Consider the following 24,935-nt stretch of genomic DNA (forward strand, 5'->3'; position numbering starts at 1 on the left):
AATTGGTTAACCATACTTGAAAGCAATTTGCCAGTGGTTGCTAAAAAGAAACGTTGATAACTGCTCCCTCGTGCTCTGGGGAGTAGTGCTTTTTCCCACTCTTGTAGTAGGTTACAGTGCACAGAATCCATTTGTAGGCTACAGAATATGTCAGTTTTCAATAATTCACTCTGTGTGGGATTCTGACGGGATAATATGAATATATTATTGTCTCCTTGGTCACACAGTCACTTTTTGCTTTACAGTGAGATTCAGTAGGTGCAGTGTGTGGAGTCTGTTGAGTTTGGAAGTGCTGGTTACCCACCTGGGGAGCTGTTCCAAACACTGACCTGACAATTCACCAGCCTCAAAATAGCACCAGTGCATTTAAGCAGTAAGTTCTACAAATTACACTGTGTCAGGTGCCACCTCCAACAGTGCTGCTGTAGTCATCCTGAGCTCTGAGGATCATCTGGCACAGGTTGCTTTACTTCCAACTTTCACACATTTTCTGTGCATTGTTTTTAGGCTGTCCTTCCTTTGCTGTCTGGTTGTTTTTCTATTATCACAGGGACAGATTTTCTTGGAAGAATGAAAAGCCTTTCACCCCTATTAAGTCAACAGGGAAGTTAACTCTGCTATAAGAGGAGAAAGAGTTGAGGTCCTTAAAATCAAGCCTGATGCCCACTAAGGTTTAATTAGGCTAAGGTTTAATTAAGCTAAGTTTTAATTAGGCTAAGTTTTAATTAGGCTAAGTTGTGATGCAGTTTGGTTTTGGGGTTCTTTGCCGAAGTATATGGATTTAGGTATTTTGCCGACTACCATCCTGTAGAATCTCATCAACAAGCTTAAGCTGTTACAGTACTGGCAAAACCTTCCTTCATGTTTCCATAGGCAAAAATCCAGCCTTAGCCTTCTAGCGACATTATATTTTGTTTCTGTCCCCCAAATCCCATTGGCACTATTTCTGATCTATGGCAAACAAATCTCGCAAAAGAGGAGTTCATTCTGAATGATGAGTTTTTAATATCAAAATGTCAACTTCTGACTTGGAGGTGAAGTCCTGGTGTGCCTGCCCTGGGGGAACGGTTGCTGCCTGCAGAGGGGATGAGCCAAGAGCCATACTCAGCATCTGCTGTGATTTGGAGAACAGCTGATGACCTGGGTTGCTGAAGGGGAGCAAACTGTTTAAACCTCTAAGGGGCTGCACTGTTTATATGAAAAGATCCAGGGTTGTAACAAAAATTGTCAATATACCAATTTTAAGGGCTTTTAAAGATGTCGTATGTTTCCAGGCATAAACCAAATTCTGTTGTATGGCAGGAGAAAGGGGCAAACATCCCATAACTTTCAGATGGAAACCCACCCACTCTTGTCCTAATCAGATGGACTTACTGAGTTAAGAGGGGAATGGAGCTCTTACAAAGCAATTTCTGTACTCTCTAGGGATGTATTTCTAGCCCTGCAGGTATTTCCTCTCTTGAAACAAGTCTGTCTGTTTTTCTTTGATAAAGGCTTCATCAAGGAAACATAATGTTGAGTTTAGTGGAATAGGACAATAAGAGCTGGATCAAGTGGTGTTTTTTGAAAGAGGATGTGGTTTATACCATAACTATAAATCGAGAAATTCCAGTTATAGTTAGGGAATACTGTCACCTGCACCAAGACAAAGGGAGGGCAGAAACCTGAGCTTTCCAGACTGTTGGACTGCAGTCGTACATTTACTTCATTGTTTGCAAGTGCCGTTTGTTTGTCATTCTCCAGACATTAATAATAGAACTAATGGAAAATGGGTCAAGTTTTGTTTTGCAAACCATTTGTTAGCTTTCAAATAACATCCCAGCTTATTAAAACACACCAACATTTTTATTCCTGAAGAGTTGTTTAAAAAACAGAAAGGAATTCCCAATTTCAGCTTACTGAGCTTCTATTGGTGTCCTTGTTCCTTACAGAGCTGGGAATTGGTACTGCAAGGTGGCAGGTCACCATTCTGTGGACAGCTGTTAAAGAATTCTTCCATTTTCTCTTTCACTCTGCCTCCATTCTGACCATACAGTTGCCATGAGTCTAACCATACAGCTTCAGGAAAGTCTGCATAATGAAAAGAAAAAGGAATTCTCATTCTTCCATTTCCTTTAAACATAATGTGTTACATGTTTGATTTTTAAAGGCAGTGTATTCAGCAGTCTATTTTGCATTGTTTTCTTCATTTATATATATATATACTAATGAAGCACTAAACAATAAGTAGAGGCTGCTTCAGTAGTTGAGGAAAAGTGTGTAAAACTATAATGAACACTTGTGAAATTTGAAACAAACCAGTGTAAGTTCTGCAGACCTCACTGCCATGTGCTCTAAGAGATGTATATAAGAGATACATCTCTTTAAGTGCTTTCCATCTATGTTTTCTTTCTCCTCTCCCCTTGCCGTCCTTCAGAGCCTTTGCTCTCCCACTCACTGACAGATAATTCAGCAGTGGGCGATGTGCTGGGGGTACCCATGGGAAATGGGCTCCCACCTCTGTGACCCGCTGCAGTCCTGCAGCCTCAGGCACTCACTGGGCTCAGGTTGTCAGCAGTCTGTGGCTGTGTGAATTCTGAGTAATTCGAGTGTGGGAAGAAGAGCTCAGAAAAACTGTAAAAACATCCTATATTTATATAAGGATCCCTCCCTAACTTTGTTAGAGATGCAGTATTTCACATAGCTATATTCAGTGGCTCTTACTATACTGCTTCAGGCCTTGCATATTCTCCTGAAGTTTCTACATACTGTAAGCATCTGTTTGCAGAAGATGAGCTTATTTATGTGAAGGGTTGTGTGACGCTCAGCCAGGGTTCCCCAAACATCTCCTGAGACACGGATGGTCCCTTCACAGTGACTTGACGCATCCAGGGCTCTGCAGCACTACTGAGCTTGTTTATTCAGCAAAGCCTTTCTTTCTTCTTTCAGTCTGTCTGTGGTTTTAATTCCACTGAATCAATGTCCGTACGTTGAACTTCTGTGTGCCCAGGCAATGGCTCTGGTGGTTGGTAAGGAGAGGGAACTCCTCCAGTAAGTTCCTCTCCAATAACGCAGGGTACCTGCCCCATGCATCAGCTGGTGATGTGGATTTGGAAGCTTGTAGCACTATAAGGAGGTTTACCATGGAGGACCTGATTTCAGAACTTTCACCTTTCAAAACATTGTTTTAATGTAGAACATGAATATTGCATCCAGAGAGCTAAAACTCCATCATTCATTAGTGACAAATAGGGTAGTTCCATACAATTTTCAGGTTTCAAATTCATTATAATGGAAGTTTTGGCTAGGTGTGGAGTCTCTTTTTCTCAATTAGAACAGGGAAGATAAGGGATTACAAAATAGAAGAAGCATGTTATATTAAACAGAGTCATCAGCTCACAGCTGTGGTTATGAAAAGTGCTGTAAAAACAATTAGCAATAAACAATGTGTCCTGGGAGGTTTGTAATCTAAATGAAAAGCTGAAAGGCTGAAAGCAACACTATGCCTGTTTTTGCAGATACAAACGTGAAGCTCAGAGAAATGAGATGCTGTGTTTGACGGGACATGGCAGGTGTAAGATAGGGCCAGGGGGCAGACTGGGTTCTCTGAAGTCCCAGACCACTTGAAGTAGTCATGTATTAGACTTTACACAGGGTTTAACAAATTGAGTATGTTGAATGTGTTGCACATATAATGAAAGCTGAACACAGTGCATACTTTAAAGAGGAAAACAGAAGTAAAAATGGGATTTATTGTTACATTTGCCCATAGCTATTTATGAGAAAATTCCTTTTTTAGTTCTCTGAAGCTTTGAATATCCATTTCCTGAACACTGAGTTCCTGCCTCATTTTCATCCCTTTGCAACTTTCTGCATCGTCTCAAACCCTTGTGTAACCTCTTCTGCCGGATAGGAAGCTGTTTGCCTTTGACCTTGGGGCATTTGGGACATGAAATATGATTTAGATTTACAGTGAAGCAAGTCTTTGCATTAAGGGAAGTGATTTAGTGCTAATTCTTTAACTGAACTTATTGGTAGTGGAATCGGCAGGATGAAAATATGTCCTAGACATACAGTAGGTTTCGTGGTTGTTCATTTTGTTGGCTACAGTTTTTTTCAATCCAAAAGTTCCCTTTTTCAGTCTCAGTTGTCTTTATCTGTTATCTAAATTTGTCATACAGTGGGAAGAAAACTGCTTTGAAGGAACCAGGATGGTCTTCTTCATCATCTAGATTTTCCCTTCAGCCAAAATGCTCAGCTATGCCATTTCCTGGCAGTTTCAACTGGGAGCTTCATCTTGAAGCTTATCACAGAATCATAGAATCATAAGGGTTGGAAGGAACCTCTGGAGATCATCAAGTTCAGCTCCCCCACTAAAAGCAGATTCCCCTACAGTAGGTTGAGCAGGAAAGCATCAAATGATCTCGTTGATCCATATTTCCATTTTAAGGTACAATGAGCAAATTGAGTTGTGAATTCCAGAATAGTTTATGTGCAAGATACTTTACTGCTTGAGTAAAGAGAAGATGTCCTGGAAGTTTTGAGCTTCAAAAGGTTTCTTCAGTAGTGGTATATTTCTGAGAGATGTTGCTGATGGTGGTGGCTGATGGCATTAGAAAGTTCCTGGCTGTTTCAGTCAGAACTGAGAAGTCACCGGTTTATAGAACATAGCTACACAGAGGTACATGCCACGGACATTAAATGCCTTTAAATTAGATTTTGGTTAAGATTTGCAAGGAAATAATTTGCAAGGCGGTTTTTTATCACCAGAAAAGGTGATGGAGAGTCAAGTTTGACAGATCTTCACAGCTTAAGAAAACAGATTAAATGGTCAAAGCACCTTAATTTAACTTTCAGATTTTTTGCTCTTGATGTTGCTGAAAACATTTTTAGTTTGGAGAGTTAATAAAAACACAGTTAAAAAAATAAATAGATAGAACCTCTTTGTCTGACCTGCAGTGTTTTTTTCAGTCCTCATGACCATTTTTCCCTCTTTGTTCCAACTTAATACGCAACAATTTTCCAAACGTTTCTTAAATGATAAGCAAATATCCTCTTTTTTCCCCACAAGCTCAACCTGTAAGGTGATAATCAGCAAGAAGTTGTAAGGCTGAAATGGAACCAAGGTTTCCCATCATATCTTCTTGCCACAGAAGGGTTTTGGCTAAGGGGAGGACTTAGGGGTTATATATTGATATTTGTATATTTACAGTGTATTTTCACTGTATGGCAGTATGTACTTAGATCATACTGTATCTGATTTTCTTTGGCTTTTGTTGCTGAAGTTTTTCAAGCGTGAAAAATCAGCTACTGAAAAACATACCATCCTAACAGAACAGGTAACACTGAAGAAGTGAAAAAGGTGGACTTCCATGTTGGTGTGACTGCAGAGTTTCAAGTAGGAGGAAGAATGATGAAAAAGGGTCAGTAGGAGAGATAGGGAATAGAAGCTCTATTTTGGGAGATGCTATGGTGCACAGCCTGGCAGACAGCAGAGGATGCTTGGCACACTGGCATGGGGGTGGGGAGGAAGGATGAGGCTCAGCTTGTGAAAATGGCTGTAAAGGCAAGCTAGAAGTTGGAGGTGGGAATTTGCTGTGTGTTAGGGTAGAGCCAAAGTCTTTACCTGAAATGTGTTCAGCAAGAAAGGGGAAACATTTTTGAATTTTATGCAGGGAGCTGCTTAGAAATAATAAGACGAAGCTAAGAAAAATATCTGCCAAAAAGGACAGCTAAAAGACTATGAAGTATGTTCAGTTGAGAGATTAATTCTGAAGGGAAGTAGAAGAAGCCCCATCATTTGAAGTGCTGTAACAGGAGTAGACCAAGCACTCAATGTGCACTGCAGGGAGTAGCCTTTTTTTGGCAGGGAGCAGGGCTGGAATGACCTAATAGCTTCTTTCCATCTCTATTAGAATCACAGAGCCCAAAGTCTTTCCCAGTGCAACAGCACAGCTGTGTTTGAAGGCTTTCCCAGTTTTGGCATCGTAACATCAGTTACTACCACCCTGCACGTTCCAGGCCCTTCAGATTCCCCAAACAATACGTAATAGCCCTGCTGACAAACTCATTGATTAGTGAGAATACCAGCCAACTGTGGAATACATTTTGGAGTTTTTGTCACCAGATTGAAAAAGGAACTTCAACGTCATCTGCAACTTTATGTGAGCAGTTGGGCAGGAAGGCATTGTTATTGTATTTCAGCATCCCCGTCACTACTCAGTACAGCGCCGGTTGGCTGTGGGCTGTCAGCTTTCATTCTGAAGTCAGACTTCACTCTTGCTATTCTGTCGAAAGACTTTGATTTGAGGGAGATAAAATCCATCCATCCAGTGTATTAAATAGTAATGAGAAAAAGAACTTAAGCCCTTACTGTTGTTTTGACTACGTTTCCTATTAAATCCCATTAGGCGGGCTTTGAAATGTAAGCAGCTTTCTCAACAGCAGAGCACCAGTTCAAAATCTTTTCTTCAGAAAAAAAGACTGATTCTTTGGAGCCAAAGAAGAAAATGTTAAAAGTTATCCTCTCCCATGCCCTGCCGCATAAATACTGCAGGTTCATTGTGCATCATCATTGCTAATGGCTTTGTAACAGTACAAGGATTCCTAAACATCTTCCTCTCCTCCCCAATGAGATGTTTTGGTGGAAGAGAAGCTCTGTGTTTTCCCTGCATTCGGTCACTCATTTTTGTTTTCCTTCTCAGCTTGGTTGGAAACCACCAGTAGGTGCAAAAATAGCTTTCACACCCAAGGGCAACACTTTGATCCCACCCACTTGATTTCCAGGCTCTCTGCCCAGCCTGGCACTACTGCCATAAACTCCTCTGCCCTTCCAAGCATGAACTGGAGGCAGCAGGAGGGCTGTATGCTCACTTTGTGAGAGACCCTTTTTCCCTCCCAACAAAGAAATAGTGTAATGCTGCACAGAAATGGCACTTGTCCTTCCTGCAGCTCTGATGCCTGGGAGCACATGATGATTATTTGTGAAATTCCTACTTAGAGAACCACAGTCGGAAGGAGCTGTGAGTCCCCGGCCAGCATCAGCAATGTGACTCAGGGGTGGAATTTCTCAGCATTTATCACAGCTGTGATGCTCCCTGGGCTCTGCCCGCTGCTGCCAGCCCACACTTGGGGCTGTATGGAATGGAAGGTGCACGAGGTCTCAGCCATGTCTGCTGCCTGCATTTCTCATGGATAATGGAAATCTCCTGGGGGAGCAGCAGGATCTATTTTATGATGAGACAGAGTAAAACTCATTTAAAAGTTATTGCATAATGTCCATAATTTATTCGCAGTACTAGTCCCTGTAGAGTTAGTAAGACTATTATGCACTTAAAATTAAGTATGCACAGAGGAGATGGTAACATCAGAATCTAATGTTGCACTTCTATTTCTTTTTTTTTTTTTTTTTAATATCTCTGTGGCAAAATAGCTTATTATTTCAGAGATGTTAGAGGTTTAGTGGCATGGTCCCACATGCACTATGAGCTTAGCCGAAAGTTTTTCACATAGAGTCTCAGTATCTGAGTGCTAACAGGGCCCAAGCAGAAAACCTCCCTCAAATGCAGAGCTGCTATGTTTAGTGCACTGCTGTGATATTTCTGTAGGGATGTGAGGAGGAAAGCACGTTGTGGGGGAGTTATAACAGAATGGGAAACTGAGAAATTGTGCCTTCTGGATCTTCATGTGCTAAAATTCAGAGGAGATGAAAGGAAATAAACAGAGAAGGGAGCTAGAAGAATGTGCCAGTACTAACAGCAAGACAGGAGGCACAGCTGCTGAAAGGATGGGAGAAGGAGGTGGTCAGAATTATGAATGTTAATTCATTTCCAGTAGTCACTTCACTGACTATTTAATATATTGCTTTATTTTATATGATTTCTGAGCTTTACTGTTGCAGTTCTCAGTAGGCATGGAATTCAGCAGCATTGCTGAGGCGCGTTTTAAAACAGAAAGGGAGCAAGGAGCAGTGGAATCCTCACAGAATTGAACAGCTCTGACCATACACTTTTCCTGTCTCAGAGTGATTTTGTATCAAAACGGAATTATTTTCATACCAATCTCAGATTCAAAGAACTCGCTGCCTCTTGTTACTCCAACTTTCTCACCTTTGTATGGGGCTGGAGGTTTTGTTTAAGTTGTCTTATTTTTAAAAATCAAACCTACTGGACAGATGTTGGTAAATGACTGAAGAAAGTCACTGCTGGAGGAGATCCCGTGGGTGTGAGATGATGACCAGTTCTCCTGAGGGCAGCTACCTGTCTGCAGATGTGCACTGAAAATCAAACATGTCAGCTACGAGCTCACTTTAAAAGCATCTTCTGTTTCTAAACCTACACAGATTGTACAGAACGGAGTCACATATAAAAAGGCAGAGATAGAGGCAGTAATTAACAACTGCTTCTTGCAACATTTGATTTTCTTTTCTCAACATGCACAGAGTTATTTTTATACCACTTGCTGCATACTGCTAAATACATCTGCTTTGACTTGCTGTTGGAACAACAGTGCAGGAGTGTCCTATGCAGACATGTCTTCTATGGGGCAGCATGACCTTAGTCATACATGTACACCATACAGTGAAGCTCCTGAGGTTCTGCTGCCCCACATCTATATCACTAGTGGGACAGCTGGATACTGCAGCTTCAGTGCTTTTGTTGTGCTGCTGGTGTCGGCCCTGCTACTTTTCAGCTGTCACAGGCAACATGAGTATGTGTGCACATGCATGCCTACATATATAGAGCTTATACCTCCATAGGTATAAGAGGGCAATAAATTAAAATTGCTTGGAAAGGAGTTCTGAAATTGCTGGGAACTTGGGTTGTATCTCTTGATTTTAGTCTGAGAAGATGCTCACACTGCTGTGCCGTGCCTCAGGGCTCAGCCCTGCCCCATCCATCAAGGCTGGGAGACTACCCAGCACTGCAGATGAATCTCTATTCACTGTTTCTGCCTTGACCTCAACAGTCCCAGCTTTTATAGGTAACTTCTAGAGCAAAGAAATAGTACAAAAAGAAGGGAAGATCTTTTTCCATCTCCTTTTATGCGTAGGGGCTTGAAATTGCCAAAGCTTTGTTCTTCCCCAAGGGACCTTTAGCTGAGATCTCTGTGTCTCATCCCCCCCTCACCAGACTGAGCTCTGCAGTGCTTCACATATAAAAAGGTGTCAGAACGGTCCAGAAAAGATCTCTCATGACAGCTCCTAACTGACTGCAGGGCTGTGATCACTTTAACTGGATCCAGTTCTCCCCACACCTCGTTATGCCTCCCTGTGCCCTCTTGTATCAACATTTCTTTTACGAGATTATTTTCTTTTAGTCTCAGGAAATTTTCTTTATAATGGGGCAGCTGATGGAAGGAGAGGGGTAGGAACTGCTTGCTTGGTGGAAGAACAGATTTAGATCAGTTGTGTGGGTTATGAAAATTGGAAAGAGTGGGAAGTTTTAAGCTTTTCATGGTTTTGCTACAGCTGTTAAGGTATCTCGCTTAGTTAGGATTCAGAAATGCCTATTTGTTACCCGAAATCTCTTCCCCATCCACTGGATGTACTGAGCAGCCATTTTAGGACTTTGCAGTCTCTTTTGGATGTTAAAAGGGATATTTCCTTCCAGACCATCATGGTTCTCCAGGAGAGCAGCCATGGCTATTCCTTCAGTGGGACAATGAGTTATCAAAGAAAGGAAGAGAGCAGACCAGAGTGCCACGCTCAGTAACAGTCTGACCTCACCAATAAAAGCATTTTTCATTGAATTATTTTGTTTGTTTGTTACTAAAATGTTTATCAAACGTTGACCATTGAAAAGAATCAAACGATTGCCAAGGCAGATTTCCATCTGAGCTGTGGTTATGGGCTCTTTAGGGATGACTTTGATTTCAACCATTACCCGCTCACAGAATGTGGTTGCTCACTCAGCTCACGTGCTTTTGTTTCTGTGCCCTGACATTTACGACGCTCTAGTGGAAAATCAGTGTTTTAGATCCCTTTTGTTGGGAGTAGTTTTGTGCTTGGAAATACATTTTCAAAAGTCTATCAAAATAAATAAAAGGCACCGGTTACATTGGAAGAATTTAGTGTTTAAGAAAATGTTTGTAGCCATCTTCTTTTCATTACTTTCCAAGCTGTAAGCTTTGCCAAAAATTAAATGTTGGGCCTCAGAATGTTCTAGAGAATATAAGCTTCATCTGTTTTAAAAGTAGCATTAATCTCTGTGACCATCAGCCATTCCATTTAGAAATGAATGTCAACGGAAAGCAAATAAACACAACCATCTACTATCCGTATTATTTTCACGTGTATTTTACAGAGTTCGTTTAGTAGAAAGAGGATCTCCACACAGTCTGCCCCTCATGGAGTCAGGAAAAGTAAGTGCTGATAGAAGTTTTAAATATCTCCTTTGTAGTAAATATTTTCAGTGTGTTTCCATTTCTGCCTTTAGGGTTCCCTATTTGCTTCAGACCAAGCTTTCATGTGAATAGGGCGGGTTTTTTCCACTCTGATATGTACTGTCAAAGAGACTTGGGGCTGTTTGATAGGATTTTTGTGGGGCGATTTTTTTTTTTTCTGTTCATTTTGTAGATCAGTATTTGATTTCTGACAAGTATTTAGTGACGGAGCAGCTTTTACAAAGATAAAGGGGTTTTTTAAATCATTTTCCAGATATCTAGATTTATTGCATCAATTGACTATTTCAGTTTTTTATTCAGTATGTCTACTTCAGCTCTTTAAGGATGCCTGTTTTGAAGGTTTTTGGGGGGAAGAATATTCAGCTTATGGTAGTGTAAGGACCTACTTTCTCATTACTTCATGTGTTCCTTCAATAGATCCTGCCCGGAGTACGTATCATTATTGCTAATCCAGAAACAAAGGGACCCTTAGGAGATTCTCATCTTGGTGAGGTGAGTCATGAAAACTTCACCTTTGCATACTCGGAACTGAATCTCAGGGATAAAGCTATGGAAATGTTTGCCATTGGTTTCCTATCATATATCTTAGTAAATGCTAGGTTAAAACCACCTAGGGAGGTGGTTGAATCGCCATCCCTGGATGTGTTTAAGAGCCGTTTGGATGTGGTGCTCAAGGATATGATTTAGTAGAGGGTTTTTAGAGTTAGGGTACTGGTTAGGCTGCAGTTGGACTTGATGATCTTCAAGGTCTTTTCCAACCTGGGTAATTCTATGATTCTATGAAAACAACTTGAATGATGCAGACCTTGATCGTGTATGAAGTGCATAGTGTGATATTTGTATCTTAATTAAAAATGTTATCGGCATACTTGATAAATGCTAATAATAGCTCAAGTCTATTAAATAATTTGAAAACAATCTGCTTTCTCTAACTACATTTTCTACTTGGTGCTTGAGTAATTCCAATGAAGACTTTAATGGAAAAAATAAGTTTATTGATTAGTCTAATTTCAGCTGGGGGGGGTTTCAGTGTTATCCTCCTTATAGTCATTGTGCTTCAGTGCACTGAAGTGCTCTCATTAGCTGAGCTGAATAAGGCTATGTGTTTTTCCAATTTATTTTTAAGTTTCTAGAGAGCGAAAAAGAACTTAAAATGTTATTTTCAAAGTGCAATTGAAAGATCTAATTAACAAAATGAGGGATTTGCTTAGTCATAATTAAGATTGCAGTCAGATTTGTGAGATTCAATTTTAAGATTTCATCACTGTGAAATTATGAATATTTCCACGATGTTTTGAGTTAACTGAAATGAATCCTTCTCCACATGTGAAGGTCCCTGGCCTCTCCCTTTAAAATAATGTAAACTCCATTTCTAATGTTGTAGCCTTTCCCACTACACTGGTACTATGGGAGGTATCTGTCTGTTTTGTGTTTATGGACAATGTCCAGCTGGATCAAATACTCCAAACCAGGCTCAGGGGGACTATGGAAGAGCAGTATGTCTACAGCAGCATCTGAGCAATTGCCATAGCCCAAGCAGAGCTCAGAGCAATGATAATTGCAGAGGTCTGTGTTGGTCTGGGGATGACCTGGGGCTGGAAAGCTACAGGGAGAGTTTCCCCACAGTGTGACTCCTGCATTCCCATGGACTAGTACAGCTTAGCTCTGCACTGTGACTTCAGTGAGGTCAGGTTTAGGTCTTGACTGTGTCTACAAGTAGGTCAGGAACAGTGATAAAAGGCATTATTTCGTGTTACATGTTTTATCTAGCTATGACTGAAAATATCTGCATCAAGAATTTTCAATAATGCTTCATTCTGCAAAGCTGCTTTAATTAATACCAGTATAATTGCTTTTAACTTAGATATGGGTTCACAGCACTCACAACGCCAGTGGGTACTTTACCATATACGGAGATGAATCTTTGCAATCAGATCATTTTAATTCAAGACTCAGCTTTGGAGACACACAAACTATTTGGGCTCGGACTGGCTACCTGGGGTTCCTGCGAAGAACAGAGCTTACAGATGCAAATGGAGGTAAGGGGCTTCTCCTTGTCTGCCAAGGGTCTGTGCATATAATTCAGATTATGTTGGTTGTGTCTCCTGGCCTATGTTGTCAGGCTGGTTCTGTCAGTGAATCTATTAGAACTGCAAAAAAGCCATGTTAAGACAATCCAAAAATAAAACAAAGATTTTTTTTTCAAAGAGCAGGATTTCACAGTCTAATAATGTCAGGAGAAGGGAGAATGGCTTTAAACTTAAAAGAGTGGAAATTTAGGTTAGATGTTAGGAAGAAATTCTTTGCGCAGAGGGTGGCAAGGCAGAGGAACAGGTTGTCCAGAGTAATTGTGGACGCTTCATCCTTGGAGGTAATTCAAGGCCATATTGCATGGGGCCCTGGGCAGCCTGATCTGATGGGCGCTGACAAGCCCATGGTGGGGCTGGATGATCTTTAAGGTTCCTTTCAGCCCAAGCCATTCTATGATTTGTGATTACCACCATACAACTCTCTGAGTTAATATAAAAAGAACCAGTTATCTCCTTTTAAGTCTATTAGCAAACATTCTTTACTTTAAGGATGATGTGCAAGTGTTCATTATCAGCCTGCTATCTTTTTAAAAGCCTCATTTCAGCCTCATTTATTTCTTTAGTCAATAAAAATTCATATTACAAGGGGATTACTCTTTAAAACTTGTCATTTGTCTTAATGAGCAGTTTGCTGTCTAACATGCTGCACTTATTTCTAATTGATAAAAACTTCTGTAGTACAACTAAAGCACCAGTACTGACCTTCTCAAGGCTACTGGAACAACGTACTGCATACTGTTAGGGTGAAATCTTTGAAAACAAAGAGAGAAGGACAAAGAGTCTGTTGTCTGCTTAGAAATTTGCCTTGAAAAATAATGATTTTTTTGTTACATCCACCTTCGGGACAAAAGGAACTTGTCCCACTGTACATTGGTAAAGGCTTACATCTTTCTCTTCTTCAGATGTCAGTAGTGTTTTTATGTTCCTTTCCTCTGCTTTCTGCTACATTTCAGTAATAAAGAATGCTTATTACTTTGAAAATCAGTTAGAGGGATCAGGAATTCATGGACAGTTTCTGCTATATGTGTTTTCTTTGTTTATTAGTGTGATTGTTTTTGTAATTTGATGTTCTGGAGAACAGAGTCATTAATATTTTTTTTTCCCTTACAACCAGAACGCCATGATGCACTTTATGTGGTGGGTGCATTAGATGAAGCCATGGAGTTACGAGGGATGAGATACCATCCGATCGATATTGAGACCTCTGTAATTAGAGCGCACAAGAGCATCACCGAATGGTAAGGGTTATATAACACTATGGCTCTTATATAAAGCCAGAGTATCTATATTATCTGGAGTTTTGCTTGACTATTGCAATTGATCCAGGAAGTGATCTGTCGGGATGGTCACAGGATTTATTACTCAGTGGTAAATATGCCTTTAGGACGAAACTTTTCATTAAGAAATTTAATCAGGAAGGATTGTTTTCTTTATTTGGTGTGTTTTGAAATATGAGTGAAAGATTAAGCTTTCAGTTTGAGAGAAGCAAACAGCTCTCAGGTAGGTCAGTGGATGTTTCCTGCTCTAACCAGGAAAAAAAAAGCTTGGGATGGATTCGAGCTTTACGAGTGCTCTTATTAGAAGGAGTAAGCAAGCAGACACTTAAAATAAATGAACACACTAATAAATGTTATTAGTGAACGCGCTGTTGCTTTCAAATTGGTCATTAATAAATCAAGCGGTGATCAAATCAAGGTCACAATGGAAGCTGAAGCAGTAAATCAATGAGTTAATAACAGTGTTGTCTTAATCAATGTATCACATCATCAAACGCACACAGCAGGTAACGATTTCATGAGGCCGACTTGAGACCAAATTGCTTTTCATTATTTTTGCATCAGAAGACTGAATCAGGTAGTTGTTTTGGTTTGATCTAACCTCAGCTCAGCCCTTCTTCTTTCAACCAAAAGCAATCATCTCAGCAGTTAGAGCAAGTCAGATAGTACAGGACGTGACTCTCCATTTTTCTTTTTAGTCTTGGCTATACGGTGTGGCCTGGAGCAGTAAAGAAGCATAGCAACCATACTGGTTTCTTCAGTGAGAATTACTTGCCTTTTTCTTAAGCATCTGTTGTAATGAAGGCAGTTAATTGCTGGGTTGGCTGTATCTGGGGTTTTACCTGATAGTAATGTCCCTTCAACATCACCTTGCTCTATTGGCCCTGACAAGAGTAGAGGATTCTGGGTCCTTGTAGAGACCAGTACAAACCCACAAAGGATGCTGTGAAATGCTCCTTTCAAATGTGTCGTATTCTTATCAACAGTGGATGTAAAACTGTTCAGGGAAACTATTATAGATGGCCACAGATTCAAAATCTGTGTGTTCAGGTGTAGCTACTGTCAGAAATTTATGTGTCCTCCCAGGCAATGAATGAAGCAGCCATATCATATTACAGAAGTGATCATCATTGATTTCAGTGGCAAAAAGAAAAGGGCTTAAATTGTATTTCTTTTCTCAAGACCACTGAGAGCTCTTTGTGAATCCCTTTCCATCCTTCCCTTCTATTACCATGGAAATCTTGAGTGGCACAGGGACAGCTCAGAAAGGGTTGGTGTAGGCTGAGAGAATCAAAGAGAAAGGCCGCCAGATTTCTTCAAGAAGGTAGAAGTACATGCAAATAATTCTCAGACCACAAGCAAGATTTCAGAAGCATTATATGATGCTATTACTGCCCTCTGCTCAAAAGCAAACACTGAAAGTTGTTGGGTTGTTTTTTCCTCAAGGAGGAGAATGTACTGATGAGTTGGATGTTTTCCTGAAGTGGTCCTTCAGAAAAACAGATGTTCAAAGAGAGAAGTTGCCAGTGTGGAGTTTTCTTTCATAGTCATTGTCCTGACCTTGACTTTTCTCACTCAGCTTTTCTTTCAGCTTCTCCTTGAGGTCCTCCTCTTGTCTTTGGGGATCTCCCCTTTTAATAGCACAACCTATGCCTTTGGACCTCCTCTGCCTCAGAGTATAACAAACAGTCCTTTTTTATTGTGATGTATAACTGCACCGAGCCGTGTAAATTCATCTCAGCTGATGGGAACATAAAGGACAGTATTTCTTTGTATTTACAGCGGTCACCACTGAGTTGGAATCGTGACAAATAAATAATAAGTTTTAAATTGATACCTTCTTAAGAGTGTCGGTGATACTTGGAATGAAGCGGCTTCATGAAGGTTTTTGGAATTAGTCTTTAGAACTCAGATAAACCAACTTCTCCAGAGTTCTGTTTTAGGGACCTGCTGCTGAATCCTTCCATTAATTGCTTTCTCAAGTAACAAGTAACAGTTGGCCTAAGGCATGGTTTCAACTGCTATCTAATATTTTGATTAAACCCCCAAGCTTTTGTGTTAAAACATATGTAATATTAACTTAGATGCTTGGGTAGCTTACTACAGCTTGTGTGGGAGCATAATTACTAATTAAAATTCATTTAATAGCAGCACTGAGCCACAAAACAACCTTACTTTGAACACCCATTAGTTTTCCAGATCAATAAGCACATACATAGGCACATAAAAATTCAAACTGTACTTCAGCAGGATCTGAAGATGAAATATGTATTTTTAATATTAAATGTTTTTCACCTAAAATCTATTCTTCTAAGCGTCAACTTAGAACACATTTTCATAGCTAACTTTTGGGCAAAGTAAGATGTATTTCCAACATACAAGGATACTCAGAATTTTGATAGACCAAAACAGTGCACTTGTGTCTCAGTCAAGCATTGACCTTAGCAGAAGCAGCTGTCTTGAATCTACCTTAGATACATAATATATTCTAACTTGCAGGTACTTATATTCAAGACAGTTCTGGAAAATCACCCTCTGATTTTTTTAAGGTAAAGGAGGATAAAGTACAGGATTTGATGTATGAGTTAAAGATAAAATATAATTAGTTATGCTGCAGAAAATAAAGTAGATCAAGAGATAATCACAGTTCATATCTTAAACATGTGCCAGAACGAGACTGCACTTTGTGAATCCTCAGTCCTGCTGATCGGTAAGACTTCAGGTGCTTTGGGGAAATTAGAGAAAAGGGGGAAAGGGATGGAGGGAGGAACACACCGTCCCATACTGACATAGCACTCAGCGAAAGCCCCTTCTTCAGTAGATTATCTTCCAGGTAGGGCTGTTTTCCTTACAGCATTGTATCAGTCTTCTCTTTTAACCTCCTTTGCTCCTCTGGGCTGCTATTCAGAAAAACCTTGATAAGAACCTCCACCCACACGCTGCCTACCTTCATGAGCACAATGATGATGCAACAGCTCACTGGGAGCTGCACTGCTTCCTGCTGTCCTCATACACAGCAGGCAAGGATGAGTCTCGAGATTCTTTCAAGTGTAGCCCACATTTTACTTTTGCAGTGATGTCAAAGAGGAAGCTCACCGGGCTGGTTTTCTGCCCTGTCTTTAAACACCTTCTCTCTTGTCACTTAGGTTCTGCACCTAAGCACACAGAAGGAAACTTCACAGTTAAAGCAAGCAGTAAATAAGGTGGAATGGGTGGAAAAAACCCAAAACTAATGCTTCTTTTTCTTTGATTCCAGTGCGGTGTTTACCTGGACAAATTTATTGGTCGTTGTTGTTGAGCTGGATGGATCGGAGCAAGAAGCTTTGGACCTGGTTCCTTTGGTCACCAACGTGGTCCTGGAGGAGCACTACCTGATTGTAGGGGTGGTGGTGGTGGTGGACATTGGTGTAATTCCTATCAACTCCCGTGGAGAGAAACAACGTATGCACCTACGAGATGGATTTTTGGCAGACCAGCTAGATCCCATCTATGTGGCCTACAACATGTAGTCTTGTACCTTAAAGCTTCCATGGACTTTACTATAGATGTATAAAATTTTTTGGTGTCCACTAAAAATAAGATGCTGACACTCATCAGAATGGAACTGTTTCTATTACAATTTTTCAAAGCAGTCACGATTGGCAGGAAATGAAATGTGAAATCTTTTCTTTACCACTAAATTCTAGAACAGGAGGACTCTGGGGTAAGGCCCTTCAGTTTGGTGGAAAAGCCCATTGAAAACTCTTTCTTTTTTTAGTTTTTGCTTATCGGACGATACTGCTTTCTGAGTAAATGTGGCTTTGTATTTGACATTCAGTAAGCTGAAGTAGATTTTTTTTTCTTATTATTCTGCCCTCCAAATGGATTCTTTTTAAAACAGTTTGCAGACTAACACAGAGAGTCGTTTTCTCCATTTGTTTTAATGTGTCATAAAAAGCTGATGAACAACACAGACCTGTTGCTAACTTAAGCCATTTTAGGTCCCACATCTTAGGAAACTGTGTAGTGGTACGAGGAGAAGACCCAAAGCAGCACCTTTCCATTAGAAATCCAGCGGCTTTCTGGCGGAGACGCCGAAAGCACAAAAGGCCAAAAAGAGCCTTGGCTGTTAGCGTTAGAATGGAAGAAATTTATAAATAAGGTGTATTTCGGCGACGAACTTGCAAATATCTTTGTACTAAACGGAAAAGATAAAGTAAGTTAACTACTTCTTCTGTAATTATGTACAAAACCTTTAATTTATTTTGATCTCTTTAGAAGTATAAAAGAGAAAAAAAAGAAACATTCAAGAATATTAAACTCTTGAAATGTTTGCTAATATAAAAACAAAGTGTTGTATTATCTTGAGTGGATAGTATCACATCAAATATATATATATGAAATATAAATTCACTAATGACAAAAAGATTTTAAAGTTTAAAATGCAGTACTTGTCACTTGCATGGTGTCTCCCACTGTAGATAATCAAATGTTACTCACAAACCTTTTGAACAAAGCAATCCTGGATTGCTAGAGTATCCCTGTCTAAACGAATCCTCGTGATACCAGCAAGTGGAATTATTGCTGCCTTTAAGGCAGTGAATGAATTTAAGACTAAAAAATGCACTACAAGAATTTTTTTTTTCTTTGCCATGGAGGCAACAATAAATATTCGTGCTGGCATGTGCATACACTTGTTAGACTTAGAAGAGGCAGGTTGAGGAGTAGCACTGTTGTCTAGCTGCAGAACTTTGTTGCACAATTTTTTTTTTCGTTGTTTTAGTTGGTGTTTTTATTGCTATAATGAAACTTTTTGGGGTTATTTGCACAGTTATCAGTTTGCCTCTCAGCTAGGACACGTAGCTCGGTGGCCAAGGCATCCAGTTTACATTTACATAAAACGATTGTTTCAATGGTCTTTAATTTATCCCTAACGGAGAGGAGCGTGCGGTCACTACAGCCGAGCCAACACGTATCGTGCATCTGCTAACTAGTCCCTAAACCAATTAAAACATCAGAGGAACCGAACTGCCTGTTTACAGAGCGGAGTCCCGGGGTCTCTGACCTGAGGTCATCCACCAATGGGCGAAGAGTAGGAACACATGCATCACAGCTGCCTTCATTTTACTACCTTTGGATAAAGGAGAGGTTTGATTTCCCAGTTCTGTTGTCTTCCCTGCACTCCACAACCCTTTTATAAAAAGTTCCCCGTTCCTTCATGTGGTTGTATCTGAATTGACCTGTTTGTGATCGAGAGTGGGATTTACCAGCTGCAGTCCAAGAGTGCTTTTCTCATTGTCCAAAATGACGTCCTTGTGCTGGCTCTCATTACCGGATATGCATGACTAAGATTGTTGCAGGGCAAATGTAACCACATTTATATCTATCTCAACCGAGGGACGTGCGTATTTGGTCTATCTTTGCAGAATGCTGGACGAGAGATGGACCCCTGCTAACAATAGTTTTGTTTGGCTTCTGAGTCTCAATGCTGAGTGTTTGAAATCTTGTTAAAAGGTAGGGACGTTTTGGTCTGCATGTACAGTACAGAGCATCTTACCATGTCAGACTTGTTTTATTTCAGACCATCTATTCAGACACCACAGTCCTGTGAATAGCCCTATTCATGCTCTGAAGAACCATCCTCTATTTTGCCAAATTCATTTTCTGCTCCCTTTAAAAAGAATAAAGTCTGTTCCTAATGGCAAGTATGTTTTCAGACGAGATGTCGATTGACTAGAAACATCATTGCAGTGTGCAAACTAACTTGTGAAGTCCTGCTACCGCTGATCTCAGTACTGCAAAACAAATTTAGCTGTCATTTAAGGCATCACTTTAACCCTCACAAAGTCAACTTTGCATTAGTAGTGAAAAAAAAGAGCTGCAATGCAGTCGTGAAGCGCAGTTAATAACAGCTCTCTTCTGCAACCTGTCATCTGTGGTTGTTAAATTCTGAGTTAAGAGAAATGAGAAACCGAGTTTCTGGTTTTGTTGTGCAAGCAAAAGGCAGGAAACATTTAAGCACCATCAGACTGAGCAATAAAGAAGGATTGTTCTGTATTAGAAATTGTACTGTAGATAAACCATTCATGAGAATGTATAAAATGTTTGTCTTGTGACCTTGTGCTTTTGAAGTCAGACAAAACCATGTAATCAACTTGATGCACATGCACAAAACAGAGGGTACACAATGAACATTGAAACACGAAACTAATCAAACAGGAGCAGATTCCTCATGGTGCTTGTTTATTATATATATTTAATCCTGCTTGACACTTTACCCAAGGGAAGACTGTCCCTTTTATCAGTTGAATGTTAGCAGCGTTATTTCATAGAGTGTGGTGACTGGTTAGAGAAATTCATGTAACTCAGCCAATCACAGTTTCAAACAAAAATTTTTATGTGCAAAGGACAGCAACCTTCTTGTATGTTAAACCACCAGTACGCTTTGTACATCTGTGATAACGCCTGTTTTATATTCAAATGAACAAATAAAAGCTTTTATTTTTGTTGCTCTGAAAATATCAGTTTCTTAATTAGTCATCTAAAGCTGAGCTTGGCGGAGCTGCGTTGAGCTCGGCGGAGGAACACGGAGAGCTATTCTGTACTTTTATTTTGTTTACCTCTCTTGTTGCATAATTTATTAGTACAAACCACGATACTTTTAACGATGTTTAAATACTGCTGTGGGCATTTCTTGCTGAAAGACTTTCATATGGCAACAAATGTTTTTGTGAAATGTTTTTTTAATTCTTTTTAATATATTCAAATATACTGTTCACATTTTTTGCTGAAAGTGTAAAGATATTATTGTAAGCCTGGTAACATTTTGTGAGAAGCAATAACAAGCATCAGTACTGTAAAACTCCTCAGATTTGTCACATCACTTTTGTCGCAAGGTCTCGCTGCCGGCACAGCGCGGATCAGACACTTCATTCGCTGAGCAGGTGCTGAATCTCTGCTGGAGCTTTCAGCCAGCGCAAACACATGGGCAGCTCTTTGTCATATCGTGGGCTTCAACCTCTCTGTCAGCTTTAGCTGGCCAGATACAAGCATGGAGAACTGTGATCCGCTGATTTCCACTGGCCCGTTCCAAAAAGAACACGATTTGGGGGCTCCTCTGATTTGTAGCTTCCAACAGGTTTGGACTTACCCTCACTTCCAAAATGGCATTTCAGAGGGTGAGTTTGCCCATCTGAAAAGCTGATGGTACAGAATCCAATTCCTGATGGCCAAATTCAAGGTAGCTCAGGAGAAACACAGAACTCTACAAGTTTGAAGGGACCTCTGAGGGCCATTTAATCCAACTCCCCTGCAGTGAACATGGACACCACATCTAGATCAGGTTGCCCAGGACCTGGTCCAGCCTTACCTTGAAAGTCTCCAGGGACGGGGCATCAACCACATCTCTGGGCAACCTGCACCAGTGCCTGCCCACCCTCGCTGTGGAAGATTTTTTTCCATATACCCAAAGCTCTACAGGTTACAAGAAATAAAACCATTTTGGGAAATGGTGCTGTAATGCTTAAAAGCAGGTAGAGAGTCTCAACAACAGAAATATGTAGTAGGGTTATGAAAATAGCGTGTAACTATACTATTAATATATTAAGTTAACATGTGCCTTGCCAGTGAAATGCATCCCGTTATATAGCCCTTCTCCCAACACACGTTATCCTCTCTCCTACTTATTTCCTGATTGAGCATCCTAGACTCACAGTCTTCTCAACACACTAAGGAGCATCTCCATATTAGATATGTTACCATCCTGTTGTTTTTAAGGATATATATCTCATATTTTTTTGTGGAGATGATAGGAGGGCAATACTTGGTAAGGTTATTACATTTCTTCTACAGATTAAAGTTATGGCATTTGTTCTGCCTTGTGCTAGAGGTTAAGATGTCACAATTGTTATGTCCTGTGCAGATGCGCCTTACCTTGGATTAGCCAGAATGCTCCAGTTTCTGCTTCTAAGCAAAATATTTGCTGCAACTCAGTGTGAAAAGCAGCCTATGCAGTCATTTTGTAACAAGGCTATAAGTTTAGTAAGGGCCTATACTTTGATATTAGAACTCCTAATGCAAACAGACAATATCTAATCTCACACCATTATCATGGGGAGTGGAGCGCAGAGCCCACTGGATTTAAGATACCTAATCTGAGGTGCCAACGTTTAGATCTGCTCACTGAGATCATTTCCAGTCAGGGAGGTTCCATCCGGGGTTTCAGATGAGCTCTGACGTGCTGAATTCAGACAAGAGTTTTTGAGAAGAGACCAAAGAGAAGAGACAGATGGAGTTAGAAAGATGACAGACAACACGTAAAACTGAGTTTATTGCAACCCAAAAGGTTCAGGAAACCAAACAAACCGGTCTGTGTCAGGAAAAAGACACAAGTGAGGAAGCAAATGGTCAGTGAGTGCATGTTTTTACATTCATGCTTCTCTCCCCGGCTCAGATACCTGCTGGGGTGCCCGTGTACATGGCATGCAGGGCCTGTTGCTGCAGGATGCTCTGTGGCCATGCTGCAGAAGACACTCAGCACGGGGCATCACAGCAGCAGTGATGCAGATCACCAGGACACCCACATGAATGTTTCAGTCTTTCTCTTCCCCCCTCATTTAGTTGGTAATGAGCAAAAGAAAAAGAGAGTAAAAAGCAGATGAAGTGTGGACACGGCAGTGCTCTCTGTTCAGTTTAAGGGCTGTAGGTATTTTTCATCTCAGCATTTTAACACAAGAGACTTTTAACCACTGTCTTAAACCACAGTAAAATGACTATTAAAGATCACTCCATTGTGAACATTTTCAAATGAAACTAGATTTCCCTAAACAAAACCTTTGCTCAAATACTTCCCTGCTAAGTGGCTGCATAAAGTGTGATTCCAGTCTTGCTGCGTGTGCATGCAGACACGAGTGCTTTCATTTCAGTATCCTTATAACTGATGAAGTCGTTTATATCACCAGCACATCACATCCAGCACATCTGTGGGAGGGCTGCCCTGTCAGGATGCAGTGCATCAGACCAAGAGAGATGTGACACAGTGTAAGTGTTGGAGAAAGCAAGCAGATATTCAGGTCAGTAGGAGCTGTGGGCTGTCTTGCCTTTTTGCAGACCCCTGACAGGAAGCAAAACAAAATGGTCCTCCCCCTCCTCCTCCTTCTCTCCCTCCTCCTCCTGCTGACACACACAGGAACTCAGCCCCAGCACCACCCTTTGCTGACAATCCCCCAGGCTTCCCAAGCTTACAGGGCCCATCAGTCAATGAACTGTACGAGTTCAAACCACCATAAAAACATTACAGAATCCCTGCTCTGAGGAGCTGAGCCCCAACCTCCCACAGTGATTTTCTAATTCAAAATTCAGCCCTTTCTACAAATCACTTTTTAGGATCACTGCAGGCTGAGGCCCTCTGGGTGCTGCTTTGCTGCCCCAAGCAGGGATTGCAGCAGGTGGGAGGGAGGGGAAGATGGGCTGGAGGACATTCGTAGATCTGTTGCATCTCAAAGGGGCATTCAGCATGGAGAGTGACCCCATATGCTATGCTGGGAGGCCAGCAGCTCCAAGGGCTCTGCCAGCAGCCCCACAACATCTGACAGCGCTGGGAGCCCAGAGCTGGAGCATTGCTGGGTCTGGTGGCTGCAGGGAACTGATGAGCAATTGCATTTCTGACCAGCTGAGCTTCCCTTTTGTGGTCTTTACAGCCTTGTGAAACTCAAGGAAAGGCTCTGCATCCTGCTCAAGTGTCATGTCAGCCAAAGAAATTGCTGACCAAGTGCATGAGCATCATTTTGGCTGTGATTTTGTTGGAGAAGGAGCCTGCATTTCTGCTCGGTGCTGGTAGAGCTGAGCCCATGGCACCAGGCCTTGGTGTGCCAGACAGCGTCTGTGGGGTCAGGGGAAGTCCAAGGGCGGGGGGTGTTCAGATATGAGCCCGATTCACTCAGTGCAGAGAGGCCACTGATCATCTCAGAGGCCCTTTCTGAGGAATGAATGAACATCCCCTGAGCTGCGGCCTACAAGCAAGGCAAGGCCTGAGGCTGCACATGGCTCCGTGCTGTCCTCGGGGCAGCCAGAAGACGCATTTCCCATCAACAGCATAGTTAGAAGAAATAATTAAATATATAAACAAATAAATAAAGGGATTTTCTTCCTTTTAAACAGTGCTCTTTCTTAGTAGACATCACTTTCTGCGTAGTAGTCCTTTCCCAGGCACCACCGAAGCATGTCACACACCCAGCTCAACTGCACAGTAATTCAGACCTATTTTTAGGTACCTCTCTGGGGCAAATCCAGCTCTCCTTGGAGCTTTACAGCAGCTCAGCTTGCACTGCCTGGCAGCAAACAGCAGCTGGCTGGTGGCTGTGTGAGCATGCACACATCCTGCCCTTCTGGCACAGCACGTGCCCCCTCACTCCCTTTCTCCCTGAGTCCTCAGCCTTTCTTCTGTATCATCTTTAATTACTCATCTCTTTTAATGTGAAAATCTACTGCACAGCAGCCTCTGTGTTTAATTCCAGCCCATCTCTCAGTGCTCGGCCACCAGCCCCAGGGAGCAGCAGAGGGAGCAGCAATTCCTGCTCTCTGGGTTTGCTCTGGGTTCTCCCTTTCCAGTTTGGAACCTCCAGCAGCCCATCAGCTCTTTGTGAAGGAGCACTGCTCAGCATATAGAAAGTACTTCTATAGTCCTTTTGGCTTCTGTAAATCTGTTCCACTAAGAAAGAAAGAAAGAAAGAAAGAAAGAAAGAAAGAAAGAAAAAAAGAGAGAGAGAGAGAGAAAGAAAGAAAGAAAGAAAGAAAGAAAGAAAGAAAGAAAGAAAGAAAGAAAGAAAGAAAGAAAGAAAGAAAGAAAGAAAGAAAGAAAGAAAGAAAGAAAGAAAGAAAGAAAGAAAGAAAGAAAGAAAGAAAGAAAGAAAGAAAGGAAGGAAGGAAGGAAAGAAAGAAAGAAAGAAAGAAAGAAAGAAAGAAAGAAAGAAAGAAAGAAAGAAAGAAAGAAAGAAAGAAAGAAAGAAAGAAAGAAAGAAAGAAAGAAAGAAAGAAAGAAAGAAAGAAAGAAAGAAAGAAAGAAAGAAAGAAAGAAAGAAAGAAAGAAAGAAAGAAAGAAAGAAAGAAAGAAAGAAAGAAAGAAAGAAAGAAAGAAAGAAATGAAAATAAAAGAGGCTTTTTTTTTTTTTTATGTGGTTTTGGGAGGTCTGAGGCAGTTTGGTTTGGT

General features: G+C 40.9%; 1 protein-coding gene across 6 annotated transcripts in view; it reads left to right on the forward strand.

The window, feature by feature from the left end:
• The window catches only part of DIP2C (DIP2 acetate--CoA ligase C (putative)), a 255,689-nt gene extending 235,441 nt beyond the window's left edge, over window positions 1-20,248 (forward strand). For all 6 annotated transcript variants that reach the window (XM_015853069.3, XM_015853075.3, XM_015853073.3 and 3 more), the window contains 5 exons: window positions 10,284-10,341; window positions 10,801-10,875; window positions 12,248-12,422; window positions 13,588-13,711; window positions 17,007-20,248. In XM_015853069.3, coding sequence (XP_015708555.1) covers window positions 10,284-10,341; window positions 10,801-10,875; window positions 12,248-12,422; window positions 13,588-13,711; window positions 17,007-17,259 — 685 coding nt within the window. In that variant the 3' untranslated portion in view covers window positions 17,260-20,248. The remainder of the gene's footprint in view (window positions 1-10,283; window positions 10,342-10,800; window positions 10,876-12,247; window positions 12,423-13,587; window positions 13,712-17,006) is intronic.
• The last annotated feature ends 4,687 nt before the right edge of the window (window positions 20,249-24,935 follow it).

The sequence above is a fragment of the Coturnix japonica genome, chromosome 2 (assembly GCF_054131305.1).
Source record: "Coturnix japonica strain WE chromosome 2, WE-NBRP24, whole genome shotgun sequence".
NCBI classification, from domain to species: domain Eukaryota; kingdom Metazoa; phylum Chordata; class Aves; order Galliformes; family Phasianidae; genus Coturnix; species Coturnix japonica.